This window comes from Zootoca vivipara, chromosome 12, assembly GCF_965207765.1.
Source record: "Zootoca vivipara chromosome 12, rZooViv2.hap1.1, whole genome shotgun sequence".
In the NCBI taxonomy this organism is placed as follows: domain Eukaryota; kingdom Metazoa; phylum Chordata; class Lepidosauria; order Squamata; family Lacertidae; genus Zootoca; species Zootoca vivipara.
The window spans coordinates 21,382,097-21,396,921 of record NC_142595.1 but is presented as its reverse complement, the minus strand read 5'-3'; the positions used below and the strand labels follow the sequence as shown (position 1 = coordinate 21,396,921).

Here is a 14,825-nt window from a genome sequence, read left to right as displayed (position 1 = left end):
CCACAGTAAACCATATCTAGCACCAACCACAGTTGTCAATTTAGACACAACAAGAAAATGCATGTTTCTGAAAGCAGAAGCAAAGGCTTCCAGTCTTCCGTGATTGAAGAGGATAGACGGGGGGAGCACACAAGACCACATACTCAAACTGTGATTTTGTGTTGTGTGTGAGCACAGCCACTCTCATAACCATGGTTAAGATATCATAAACAAGTTGCGAGTTGCGTGTTTTCTCCTATATCTCTTCTCGGAAATGAACTTACCCTTCTCCTCAACCACAGTTAACTTACATTGACATTGATGCTCACTATATTTGTGGCTAAACAGGGTTAGCTGATCATGAGTTGAATTCAGAGTTCAAAGTTGGTTTCAAATGCTGCTTAACCATAATCACGGTCAGTATCAAAACTTCCATATTTAACTTACAGTAATTATGGTCAAGAGCACACCAATATTTCGCCCTGCACCCATTTAGAGAATGGGAAGTTAACTTTATTTTCAAGTTGAGCAGGTAAACTTTTGTACAGTGGTACGGCTAGTTACGGACTCAATCTGTTCTGGCGTGCCGTTCACACCCAGAAAAGTCCGTAACTAGAGTGGCACTTTTGCACATGTACGAAAGCATGATAGAGTGCTTCTGCGCCATGCGTGAAGCGCGCAGAACGCTTCTATGCATGCGCATGCGGCGAAACCTGGAAGTAAACACTTCCGGGTTTGCTGCGTTCTTAACATGAAAAAATGCAACCTGAAGCGGCCGTAACCCGACGTATGACTGTAGCTCCAAAGTGATAAAATAATAATTTCTGTATGGTTTTTGTCCTTTTGGAAATTCCCATTTTTAAAGTTATAAGCTCCTTATGCAAAAATGTCAAACAGCAGGTGTTCAGTGTGCATTTCATAAGATATACCCTATTTTTCTGTGTATAAGACTAGGTTTCCCCCCTAAAAATAGTGTCAAAAATTCACAGATACATCTCCCCCCATTTTCTTAAATCGGAGTCCCCCAAAATAGGGGGCATCTTATACATGTGGGCATCTTATAGATGGGAAAATACGCTAATTCTCAAATAATTTAGGGGCTGTATATGCCTTTAACAAATTTTCCAGCAATAAATCTCCAGAACCACATGAACCCATGCATATTCTAGCATTACATATAGTGCATTGATTGAAGACCAGTCTCATGAGCAGATTCCTTGAATTGATTCCTTCCCTTCATATAAAACTGCTTCTAACGTGCCACAAATATAAAGAGCAGTTAGGGATTTGGTGCTAGGGCAGCTGACACAAATTCATATGAAAGATAGCGCATGCCATGGGGGCATTTTCTTTGTTAGGAATTCTCTAACCAAACTCCCCCTGTCATCCTTAGCTTGTAGGTGCAGTGAGCAGGGGAATAAGGGTTGCAGTTGAAGAAAATCTGTATGTGGGGATGAGTCTCTGCATTATACCCCTAGAAAAGATCTTTGTGGCAACTTTTAGTTCAACTTGTAGTTCTAAAGTAGTATACCAAGTTTTCTTTGCTGCTGCCTAGCGCTCTCTCTCTCTCTCTCTCTCTCTCTCACACACACACACACACACACACACACTCCATCAGATCTATCTTTGTTGCATTCCTAACGCCTTCGCCCCAGATTTATGGCAGTCTTTGGGCCTGTGCAGATGCATTCTTTTTCTCAACCCATCCTGCTGTTTCCAAATTGTTTCAAGCTGCCAGGCAAACTCCTCGGGTTCGTGGGTGGGCCTTATCTTACAGTGAGAACAGAGGGAGGTTCCTTTATATCAGAACACTCTGGTACCATATTTTTCTATGGACTGAACCCAGTTCTTCCAGATTGTCAATTATTTTTGAAATTTTGATCTCATTCCCCCTCCCACGCAAATCATTGTGACCTTTGGTGGTCTCCAATATCTTTCCACCATTGCTGGAAAGTTTAGGCATAACCAGTTTGGGCAAAATGGTTAGTGGTAACTGAACTCACTGTACCGCCACCTTTCTGATCTGGTACAGCTATGGCAAGTGTGCCCTTTAAGATATTTTTATTTAAAATAACTCTAGCCCAGGTCATCAGAAGGCATTTAGTAGGCTATAATAACACAAAGTCTCTGACTTCCTCTCCAGTTGCCATTGTTCCTATATCTTTGACCACTGAATCACAGCAATTTCCCCCCTATGTAGATACTGTATTTTTTCTTGCCCACCCATCCCTGTAAAAGGCTTTCAGGACAAAAGAAAAAAGAATCATTTGTTCCTTTCCCACTGTTTCCCAAACTTTCATTCATAAAAAGCTCTTCCCATCTGCCGTTTTTTCCAAGTATTTGTAAAAAAAAATAAATTTATTTTAAAAATCTACCCCTGTTCAATCAGTCAGTGTTAACTGATTATTTAATTGTAGCAGTCCTAGTTACGATGGCTCTGTGCTAACCAAATGAATGTTCAGGTGGAGCAGATGGAACATAGTTTGGCCATTTGCCCAGCCTGTCACTGCTCCCATTGGAAAAAGAGAGGTGTAGACCAGAAACTACTTTGCAAAATTTTGCAAGGAGCATGAGAGCTTTTACATTTTTGTACACAATCATGTGATTATTGGGTTTTATTTCCTTTCTCTGCCAGTCTTTTCTTGATAAAGCCCTTTTAAAAATTATTCCCTGGTAGCTAGATTGAAGTGTGACTAGGAGACTTTGAAACATATTGGTGTAGAGTGGTAGTGCCCCTGAGCAGAACTCACCTTGTATCCTTTTTCCTGTGTATCAGTTCTAGAGTAAGCTTTTCCATTCACTCTGTGTGCCTTATTTTAAAGAAGTCATGCCTCGTAGATATGTGGCTTCCTCTTTGCATCCCTGCATGCACTGAGCTAAAGAACACAGCAATAGCATTAAAACAACAGCAACAACAGCAGCAACAAATAATAATAATAATAATAATAATAATAAATATAGCCCACCCTTTTAGCTCGGTCCCTGTTACACAGAGTATCGGAATACTGGCATCTATATCTCTGGTGTCCAACATGGCAACTGCAATCTCATTAATGTGGGGCAAATTGCTAGGCATCAGGAGCTTACTGTGGAGCAGCCATGTTAACACTTTAGCTAAGAGTGGATAATGGGGTCCTAATAAATAGGTCAGGAGTGTTGCAGAGTTTTAGGAGTTGTAATGACCTGGAAGCCTCTTTCTATGCTTTGGTTATGCCAATTAGTAAAACATCTCAAATCCAAAAATTCATTATATAATAGGTCCTTTTGTAGAGAGTTTTTGTTGGTGAACTCTTGCGGGGTTGAACAAATAGTTGGTAGCTTTGTGATAATTTATGAAATGAACGACAACAAACTGACGTGTAACTGAGGAAAGTTATTTGCTGAGCTGCCTTTTTCAGACCAGTTATTATTAAATGAGATGGATTTTTGAGGGGTAGGTGTGATGGTGCTGTCTTTCCTCCTTGCCCTCTGAGGAAAAGTACTCTTTGCTGCATCCTAGCAGATATGAAATGTTAACCTTGCTGTTTTCACCTGTAAGCATGAAGCACTCTTAAGTTTTGTTTAGATGAGTTTGATAGCTTGATTGATTACAAAAATTGTGCTTTTCTCTCTAAGTCACCTTGCTTCAGTCTCTGTTCTTTCTCATACACAGGGAAACTGCACTGCTGATAGATCCTAAAAACTCCTGTTCCTCCTCCCGCCAATGGGTGGCTCTCGTCGTGGGCCATGAGCTTGCTCACCAGTGGTTTGGGAACCTTGTGACTATGGTACAAAAATTGTATTTGACTTTGCCTTGTTGTGGTTACTCAGTTACTCAGGTTACTCAGTTTCCTGCCTATTACTTGTCCTGAGTGTATCTGCTCATGGTCACAGCAGATGCCTCATGTTCTCGTATGGTACTGCAAGTGTGCATGTCTGCCTATGCAGAGTATTATTAGGAAAAACAGCAGCATTGGGCATCAGCAGCACCTGGAGATTTTCTGTGGGTTAGATGTGCCCCACAGGCTGCCTCATGAGGCACTGTAGGGAGAAGCGTTGTGCACTACCATTAAACATTTTGCCTGCTCCCCTCTAGGATTCACAATGCCCAGCAATGGGAAAGAATGTGCCATAATACACAATAAAACATTGAATTAAATAAATAATAATAATAATAAGGTTAAAACCTCACACTTGTGTTAACTGCTTAACCCAAATACCATTATGATCCCCCTTACCCCTTGCAAGTCTAGGCAGGTCAGAAACTTCTGATTTGTGCATATCTGCAAATTCACCAAACTTGAAGATATTTTTTATAATTCTGAAATTAGTATCCATGGGGAGAGGATCTGAAGGGAACTGATGCTTCTTCTGGCATATGGGGTGATCCGCACATTATCTTTGCAGCTATAAAGTCTTTTAAAAGTGTGGGGAGCTGAAATTCTTAGGATGCTGAGTTAGATGACAATTATACCTCAGTGGTATTAGTGTAAAATCACTGAATACAGGCCTATTTATAAACTTAACTTTTGAATCTAATAATTTCCATATGTCACAGCAGGAATGGTGAACCTGTGGCCTTCCAGTTTGATTATTTATTTCATATGTTTACATACCACTTAATACTAAATCTCTAAGTGGTTTACCGTGGCCAGGTTGATGAGATTTGTAGTTCAATATTTGGAGGGATAAAGGTTCTCCATCCCTTCCTTAAGAGCTAGGGGAATAGCTTTCTTTTCCTCCTAACGTCTTCATAATCGACGCCCACAAGATAACTTTACAGTACTTGGAAATGAGAGCGAAGTTTAACCTCTTTTCTCTTCAGTTTAATTTTTTGTCATTCCCCCCCCCCTCCATTACTGGCAAGGCCACCTTTCCTCCTTTGTCACATGACCTCTCAGTTGCTACAATAGAACTTGTTGAAATGGAAAAACATTATTCATAAAACCAGTGGCATATTTTTAGCAGTTGACATGCCACCAGGGCAGTTGGAAACATGGCAGAGGCAGCTTTGTGTGATTAACCAGCTCTTCTATGAAATGAAGGAGGGACTCTGGAGAGAGCTGACCTTTTCTATAAACCCAGCCGTACCAAAGCATGCAGTAGTATTCACCTGGCTCTCTGGGCTTTTCAAATCCATTTATCAAATCAAATTAGCCCCCCCCCCTTTTTTAAAAAAAAGCCCAGCAACTTGTGTGCCAACTTTCCTTTCTCTTTGCATGAGTTCAATACACAGTTTTTGCTTGCATGTCTGGTATGGCTAGCTGGTGATAAGCACAGACACTTTCCACAGAAATGAACTGTCCCATCACACTTGGTGTGCTAGTGTTAGACTTCAGCAGGCACCACAGTCCTGAGTTAATGAGATTATTTTCACAGAAAAGGCATGAGATATTGGCCAAATAATTCTATTGGTTCTCAATCCCTAAATAAAACTCGTGCATTCTTCTTCCCCATTATGGTTGCAAAGATTCTCAATTGTACTTGAGAATGTGGTGGCACTGGTAGATTTTCATGCACTGTGTGCCTAACAATAGTGCACATGGCTCATGAAGTTCATACTTTATCCTGTCTCTGTTTGGAATAGCGTATGCACCACTTCTTAGCTTGTGAGATTCAATGTTCGTGCCACATTAATAAAGCAGGTATTATTGTAATGTCTATTTTTGATTTTGCGGACAAATGTCTTGCATTGTTTCTTTTCCATTCTTTCAATTATGCCTCTTAAAAAATAAGTAAATCTATTTTTCTCTACCCCTAACTGACTCTGTATCCCCAATTAGCAATAACCGCGCATCAGATTAACCTCACGGGCTACAGTACTGCCACTGTGCAAAGCACAGAAATTTGTCTGGGTTCTATAAATCAGCATTCTGAATTATACATGCATAAAGTTCATCTAGAGCAGACATCCCCAAACTTCGGCCCTCCAGATGTTTTGGACTACAATTCCCAACATCTCTGACCACTGGTCCTGTTAGCTAGGGATCATGGGAGTTGTAGGCCAAAACATCTGGAGGGCCGCAGTTTGGGGATGCCTGATCTAGAGACTGGTTAAGACCATAAGATGGGACAGTTTTGTTAAAGATAAGTAGATCTTGCCCTGGCCTGCATGGGAGGCTGCCTGCAAGTCACTTAGAAGCTTCTCTGAGTTTCCTTGAAAGAACAACAGAATATGTTCAAATATTCTGAGAATTTCAGCTTGTTTTTTTATAAAAAAAATTAAAAGCCCATTTCTAGCATATGTGAACATAGGTTTGAAAGACAACACATTGAACATTGAAGTTGGAGGGTGCTAAGAGGCAGGATTTTTAACCCTCTTCCCTTCAACTGCAAATCATGCCGCGACCAGCTATTATTGCTATGTGACTCAGTTTGCCTTGCAGGCCTGCATTCGGCTGACTGACTGCCTAGACAAAACTGTCAAAAACCACAAAAATGTGTAAAAGGAGAATATTTTCTAGGTGGTGGTGGTAGGGAATTGAAAGGTGAGTTTAGCATTAGACTGAATTTCATCACTTGCGTTAATCCTGGTAATGCTCCTGAGCATTGAAGCCCTAGAACTTTACCTTGAAACCTGATCTACTTGAAGCTGCGGTAGAGTTGGGAATTTCTGTCTCCCCGCCCCACAACATCAAATTCAGGTTGAGTTTATGTAGAATTCAGTTAGTTATTTCTTATCCACTGGTGGAGATCATCCTTACTTGATACATTTCATTCTGCAAAGAACAGTTACTGTGTTGCAGCTTTCACTTGTATTGTGTTTCCCATTTCTGTTAAAAATCTTAGTCTACTAAACAAAGGCGTTCCTTCAGTGGCTAATAGAGAATGTTCCCATTTGATTTATTCCTGCCACAATGCTGCAGCTATCTCTCCCCCCGCCGCCGCCCCCCAGTGCCGCTTCTGAGATTTGATCAAGTGTTGTCTTCCTAGTTTTTAAGGTGGGGGGACTAGAAACTTGCTTTTTAAAGACATTATTTTATAGAATGCCGAATTCTGTGTTTTTTTCTCCTCGTACACAGAATTGCACAATATTTGTACCTGTTAGTAAGGAGTTCCACATCTCTTAAGAGAATCAGAGGTTTCAGTGATGGAGACCTGAGATCTCAGAGACCAATGGCAACTCCACTTGTCCTTTTATCTTGATGCTCTGGTGCTCTGCTTTTAGTATCAGCAATTTTCTTAATTCTTCATAGGAATGGTGGACCCATCTATGGCTCAATGAGGGCTTTGCATCCTGGATTGAGTACCTCTGTGTGGACCATTGTTTTCCAGAATACGATATCTGGACACAATTTGTTTCTGCCGATTACACACGGGCTCAGGAGCTGGATGCCTTAGACAACAGTCACCCTATTGAAGTGAGTACCAACTGCTGCAATCACTTGAGTTTGCATATGCTTCCTCACATGCTCTCTCATTGTTAGAAATCCTTCCTCTGAAAATCGGCTGGGGTGGGCTGGGAGGAAAGCAACCAAGAATGCTATATCTTAGAGCAGGGGTCGGCAAACTTTTTCAGCAGCGGGCCGGTCCACTGTCCCTCAGACCTTGTGGGGGGCCGGACTATATTTTGAAAAAAAAATATGAATGAATTCCTATGCCCCACAAATAACTCAGAGATGCATTTTAATATAAGGACACATTCTACTCATGTAAAAACACCAGGCAGGCCCCACAAATAACCCAGAGATGCATTTTAAATAAAATAACACATTCTACTCATGTAAAAACATGCTGATTCCCGGACCGTCCGCGGGCCGGATTTAGAAGGTGATTGGGCCGCATCCGGCCCCCGGGCCTTAGTTTGGGGACCCCTGTCTTAGAGACTAAATGATTTAGTTACCTTAACACTGCTTAGTATATCTGTAACTGGAGTTGCAAGTCAAACGTGTTCTCTTCTGATTACTTGTTGCTTTTCTCACCCCAGGTCAATGTGGGCCATCCATCTGAAGTAGATGAAATATTTGATGCAATCTCTTACAGCAAGGGTGCATCAGTAATTCGAATGCTACATGACTACGTTGGGGATGAGGTAAATCTATAACTTTACTGCCACTGACATCTAGGGTAACTCTGGATGTTCTGTGTTCTTTTATGTAGAAAGGGTTGTGTGGTGGGGAGCTTGGTGGATCAAGCAAAGGTACATTTAGTCCAGCTTTCTGTTTCCAGCAGCTGCACAACCAGATACCTCTGGGAGTTGAGCAGCAAAACATGAAAGTGGTGGCCTTCTCCTTATCTTTGTCTTTAGCATCTGACATTCAGATCCTATCTCTGTATATCTCTCTCCTTCCTTGGAGATTGTTAAGCAGAGGTTGGATAGCCATCTGTCATGGATGCTGTAGCTGAGATTCCTGCATTGCAGGGGGTTGGACTAGATGACCCTTGGGGTCCCTTACAACTCTACAATTCTATGATTCTATGTTGGTTCCATTACTCTATAGTGCCTTATTTATATTAAATATGCTCCATACACCTGGACGCAACCCAGGATCTTTATTTGCCTTAAGCTGAAATTCTTACTTTCGATCACTTTTGGGAATATTTGGTTGGTTCTCAAAACTGGATTTGGGTTGGTTCCCAAAATTCTCTGGTGTGTAGAATCAACATGGGCACAAGAGCAAGTCACAATTTTACATGTTATGTAAATAGGCACCCTGCATTCACCTGCTGTCCACGCCTCTTTTTTATGTATGATTTGAATTCTAAGTCAAAACCAGACTTCATGCTTTTCAATTTTGTCATTTTTAATCATTAGAATGGTATTGAAACTGCCTTGTTAACACTGTTTTAATATTCCTTTATTCAGTATTCCAAAAAGCTGCTCACATATGGCTATTCTAAAATTAACCACTTTAAAAGACATATTTGTAAATGCATTTTGCAGTGAAAGAATAATTATTATAGTATGAAATGGAAAGCAGATAAAGTTTTTCAATACTGATTTTAATCAGACTATCCATTTAAGTGCCCTAGTGGACTTTGCAATTTCAAGGTTCCTTATTTTTTCAACTAATGTTTAAAATATTTTGAAATGTTTTTTTAATGCTTTTCAACTGGCTTTCAACCATTAATGCATCAAAATGGTTGCAAATAGCACAAAATATCTGTGAGCAGCAGAGAGGTTAAGTTAAAGTGGTTAGGAGTTGCCACGGGGTTGGAAGGATCTAAAAATTAGTATTGGGGCTTAATAGTATAGCGGCTCAAAACCTATCTAATAGTCACATTATTTAGTTTCACATGTCCCAGCACTCTTAAATTAAGTAGTGAATTCCTGTTGTAGAAGCTTGTGACTCTGTTCCTCAGCAATATGCCAGCTTTAAAGGACTGCATGCTACTAGAAGAGTGCAAGGATGGTGCACAAATTTAATCTGGGTTTGCCCCACCCCTCCAAAAAAACCCTGTTAGCTCATGAAAAGCATCAATAGTTTGGTGGAAAAGAACACATTACATTCCAGTCCCGTCCAGTGATATGCTAATTTTGAAGAAGCTGTTTATATTAAAAATAAAATAAAATATTACATTCACAGGACTTCCGGAAAGGAATGCACCTCTACCTTACCAAGTTTCAACATAAGAATGCAGCTACAGGTAACTGGCTGTTGTGTTTGTACTCTCTCTTTTGTTGTCTCCTTGTCCCCAGAACATTACATTATACAGAGATGTTGAACCCCCCCCCCAGTGATAATTGTTTTCTGCCTGAAATGCAGGGAAGTTCACCAGCAAAGTGTTTCCTATCAAACTATATCTGTATGAGTGTGTGATCCTTCTCACAATACTTTTCTCTGACCATCTGGAAATTTGCAGTAGTAATAGGCTAAATTTACTTTGGGGAAACCCAGGTCAGATTCTGAATTGGAAACATGGCTTATTTATTTCCTGACCCAGATGCAAACTGATCTTCTATTCATTCCTCTGCTAACTCCCCCCCCCAAAAAATGATCATACATGAATTAAATGTCTGAAAATCAATAATAGATGATGGAATGGGAAGAAGCTCACTTTGCTTTTACTGCTCTTAATATATGTAATACAGTCATATGGTTGGTGCTGTACAAAACAGAGAGCTCAAACTATACCTCTCTGCCAAGGGAGGAATTGCACCCTGTTGATGCTTTTTTGGGTTGCTGTTCCAAGTATTCAGTAGTGTTTCTGGCCATAAATCTGAAGAGCTGCTTTAGACTTGCTCAAGGACCTGACATTATTTAAAGCGAGCTTTGGCTGAACAGCAGAACCTCAAGCCATATCACAAATTGTTGTTTCAAAGTCCCCTCCCATTTCAAAAGTAGATTCCCCTGGGGGACGGAGGCTTCTCCTTCTAACAAGGCAAACCCCAAACTCAATTGCAAACTAGTTGTGTAGCTCTTTGCATTCCAGCCTCTCGTCAAGCAAAAGGATTTGCGGGGGGAGAGGAGGAAGTTCTGTCAGCAGTTATTTTCCATCAGAATGTAACTGGCAGGTGTATGGAAACTCGAAGCCAGTTCAGATGTCAGCTTTTTTTTTTGCAACATTTCAGTAATTTCCCACTTCCTTGGGAAATATATTGGCCACAGCACAGAGAACTGAGGCACATACCTACATTCTCTTGAAATAAGTGGAATTTAAGTACTTTACTAAGAGTTTAAATGTTGTCAGCTTGAACTTACGCTTTCCCTAACAGATCTGGGTTGTTCCTTTTGTGCATTGACAAGCCATACCCATACATTACAGACAGTTTCCAATTTCTCAGGAACTTGCTAGAACACAAGCAGCCTAGTTGCTTGGACAGAATTGGGATTAGGGAAGCCAGAATGGAACGATGGGAGTAGGCAGGGAAACAGAACTGAAGTCTGGGCACACAAACCGCCTCAGAATGTAAGCTCACAGAAGGGACAAAGAGAAACAAATGAGAAGCCCAAGTGAGATCAGGAAGAAGCATAATCAAAGAATTCCTGGCACAAGCTGTGAAGCAGCCTGGCAGCAGCCTATTTTCTTCCTGACAGACTAGCATCAATGAACACTGAACAGCCAAATAATTCCAGAATGTCACTGGCAGTCAGAAAGACAGGACTGAGAAGAGATTTCTGATGCGATTCAGAACCCATATGAGATGTTCTGGATTTTATGGGACTGCTGGCAGTTTTTAAGACCCATGTTAACATAATGCATTGATCAGTGCAGGCTTAACTGGTCATAACTCTGCTGTCTGCAGATGCAGAAATATGCAAATGGATTTAAGTTTCAGTTGGCCTATGGGAATTAACTTCTGTTTGCTGTTTTATTTTCAATGCTGCATTTGCTTTTTAATTTATATTTTATATTGTTTTAATTGTTGTGAACCTCTGTGTAACTTCAGTGTGTAGTCACGTAGATACATTTTAAATAAAAAAACCAAAGCAGTAGCCAGATCCATCCTAGTACAGGTGTGTATTCATTTCTAAAAGAAATTTAAAACAAAACCATTAGTTTCTAATTAATCTCTTGAGAGAAATGAATGAAAAGTACAAAACTGAACGGGAGAAGCAAAAATCCTCTAATTCCCCAGAGGCTCCTGGAGGACAGCCTTTATGCTGGGCTGCTCTTCCTCAGATTGGTCAGACAGGGTCATGTGTCAGTGCTAACTTGTGGGGGGGAGTCATCCCATAGTTTCCAGACCAGTGAGTGGAACACATGTGGATTCCCCCCCCCTACTTCCTTTTCCTTGCTTGGATTGAATTTTCTTGGTTTTTTCCTGCAATTTAAGTGCCCCCCCCCCGATTATTTCTTCCTTGGACTGTTTCAGGGTACGTTGATTACTTCCCTCTTTTCAACCCCTTCTTGGATTTCGCCTCCCTCTCACCCACCCCCCTTTAAAGGAAGGGAAACAGGGCAGCGTGATCCATTCCCCTTGGGCAGCATCTAACTGGGAGAATTGGGGAGCCAGCGAATCTCCAGCCTGCAGGCAATTCTCCTAATAGCTGCTCAGTTTTCACCACGCGCAAAGTGCTGGCTTCATCAGGACTCCAAGAGGGAGCCACTGCATTTGAGCCATTCTATTTTTCCTGGCTCAGAAGCATGTGGAGAAGACCCTGAAATCAGCATGCACGTGGCATTACATTGCTTAGCAAAGGATATATCAAGGGACTATTCTGTAGGAGGCCAGGGATGAGGTAATCTCGGAGTCTTCTAAAAGTGGCAAGACATGAAAACTGTCCATTCTGAAGCATAAAGCACTGGGAAGCTTAGAGAATGTCACCCCATAATAGCTTTTGGGAACCCTTTTTGCAATCTGTGTAAAGCACCTGCAGTTTTCATGATATTTGGGTTTCATTTAAGAAATGATGGCACCAGAAAACAGGCTGGATCAGCACTGCAGTCAGTGTAGAACCATAACAAAGGAGAAATGAATGAAACAAATGAAATGAGACCATCATTGTTAGCATCTGTCTCAGAAGAGAGTGGAGGAGCGAGCCTATGGGGGTGAAGTCAAAGTGCTGAGACAATAATGAGTGGAAAGCAAAACATTTTTTCTAAGTACACATCTCTAGAAAACATGGGCCTAGTAATTTGGGGTGCTGTCATAGCTTAAAACTGATACCAAAGACATTTGCATTGCTGTAATGATAACTTTTATTTCTGGGCTATTCTCACTGGCTCCAACTAGGAGGTTTGAAAGTGGCAGCAGCATTGAGTTGAGAGGGTCTTGATGTTGCAGCTGCATGTAGATTGGTGGTTAGGAAGAGTTGGACAAGGGAAGCAAATCCCCCTGTAGGGTTTCACTGCCTTTCCCCCTATTGGTTTCATGGGAGTGATGACTGCTTGCCTTATCAAAAGAATTTGTTGGAGCTGTGAACAAATTGTTTGGAAATTACTCTGTGCATTAAAATTATTTAAAAATGATTAACAGCAGTAGAATTGTAGAGGATTGTGTATTGGTATTAACTTAATGAAACTGCAGCTGCTTACTAGTTGGGGGAGCATTTTCATGCGAGTTTTTTTTCCTTCCACAGAGGATCTTTGGGAAAGCCTGGAACAATCGAGTGGTAAACCTATTGCTGCTGTGATGAGTACATGGACCAAACAAATGGGATTTCCACTTGTTTATGTGGAGGCAGAACAGGTAGGTATACGGTATTACTTTCTTACTTTTATAGTGGCTCAGTTGAGACAACATGCAAAATGGTTGCGCTTTCAAACATAGACACCAACCCCAGTTAGATCTAGTTTCTATGCATTTGTTTCCCATCTGCTCGGCACCCCCATTTCTGTATTGAAAAGGGCCCTCTGGAACAGCAGCTGTAACTTCTGGCTTGTCAGTTCAAATATTATACCAAACCTTAGTTAGCTTGAATGGCATTTTGTGTACACACTAGAAACTGTAGTTTTCTAACTTGATCACAAACTGTGGTGGTGTTGCAGACATCATGCCAAACCATACTTACACTTCCTGAACCATAGTTGAGCTTGATGCCTGAATTATGCATTTTCTGTCAAACACAATGCATGCATGCACACGTCACCAGCATCTAGGTTGAATAAATTGAGTCAAAATTTCAAAAACATTTAATTTACATGGTCTTAACTGTGATATTGAAGGCTTCATAAAATTTGTGATATTTTAGAGATGGCAAATGCAGAAAACCCTTCTGAGATGTTCTTTATTTTTTATTTATTAAAATGCTTGCATACCGCAATTTCATTTAAAAATAGCAAAGCGATTTGCAATAAAAATATATATAAATTAAGCCGTTTTCTTCTTTCTTAGATCTAATTAATTTGTAACTAAAAATCAATAAAATACTAACTTAAAAAATTAAAATAGATCACCAGCTAATTATTACAGAAAAAGTTTTTTTTAATTGTCCACATAAGCCTGGTGGCAAAGAAACATTTTCAGCAAACTTCTCAGCAAATAAAGAATACATCTGCTGATTGAGAGAGCATTCCACAGGGCTGGACCAATGATACTAAAGGTCAGTTTTGTCCTGATATCAAATGAGCCTCACCAACTTATTAAACAACCATAGATGCTCCTACAGATCCTCTAATGGAGCGGCATAGCTTTCAATATTATAGTCATTGAAACATTTCTATCCTGCCTTTCAGTCCTAGGATGTCCATAAATAAAACATGAAAAGAAATAAAATACTATAAAACAAAATTTAGAATGAGGTTGAGGGGGAGCCAGATGACAAATAATTTTGCTGCTCTCTGGAAGGCAGTTATAATAAGGGAGCCCAGGCAGTACAGCTTTGAAATGGTTTGTTGCTTAGTTTGGACTTGCCATTGAAGTCCATTTGGAAGTTGTACACAAAGCTAGTGAGCATGTCCTTAATTCTGTTTCTCCTGTACCCCAACCCACCCCTGCATCTGATTCCTCTGAGGAAGAATAGCAGGTGCTAAAGGTGTGAGATGAATGAGTTGCTTTCCTAGAATGCCCTTGCTCCTCCAGTGCTTCAGGCAGCAGGCTGTTTTTAACAGTGCATTGCTATGATAACTTAAATTCTTAGATAAGGTTTTTTTTTGTCTGTGTTCGGAGACTTCCCCACCAAAAATAACAAGTTTGTAAATGCAGGAAGGAAACTATCCAAAATTGTTACTTGGAGCTGCAACTAAAAACAAAATTGATGAAGCAGTAGAGGGCAGGATTTATGGGAGAGGGTTGAGAAAACAGGTGTGGGAAGAAGACGGGAAGTGTATGTGGTGCAGCAAGCCTCAATTTTCTAAACACTAGAAGAATATCCATATTCACTTTTCATTAATGTGACATTATATAACATTTTCCAAAGTGCAAGTACTTACGTATTCATTAGATGTAACTCTCTAAAGGGAGCGAGTTTAAGTCCCATGGTGCAAATGCTATTTTGGGGGCAGAAAAGGTGCCTCATAAGGCTCTCCAGCGACTTCATTGC

The 14,825-nt window shown here is 40.6% G+C and overlaps 1 protein-coding gene across 1 annotated transcript in view; it reads left to right on the top strand.

The window, feature by feature from the left end:
• The window catches only part of NPEPPS (aminopeptidase puromycin sensitive), a 73,584-nt gene that overhangs the window by 41,506 nt on the left and 17,253 nt on the right, over positions 1-14,825 (top strand). Inside the window, exons 9-13 of the mRNA XM_035134220.3 lie at positions 3,632-3,746; positions 7,155-7,319; positions 7,886-7,990; positions 9,486-9,546; positions 12,924-13,033. Of these exons, the coding sequence (XP_034990111.2) occupies positions 3,632-3,746; positions 7,155-7,319; positions 7,886-7,990; positions 9,486-9,546; positions 12,924-13,033 (556 nt within the window). The remainder of the gene's footprint in view (positions 1-3,631; positions 3,747-7,154; positions 7,320-7,885; positions 7,991-9,485; positions 9,547-12,923; positions 13,034-14,825) is intronic.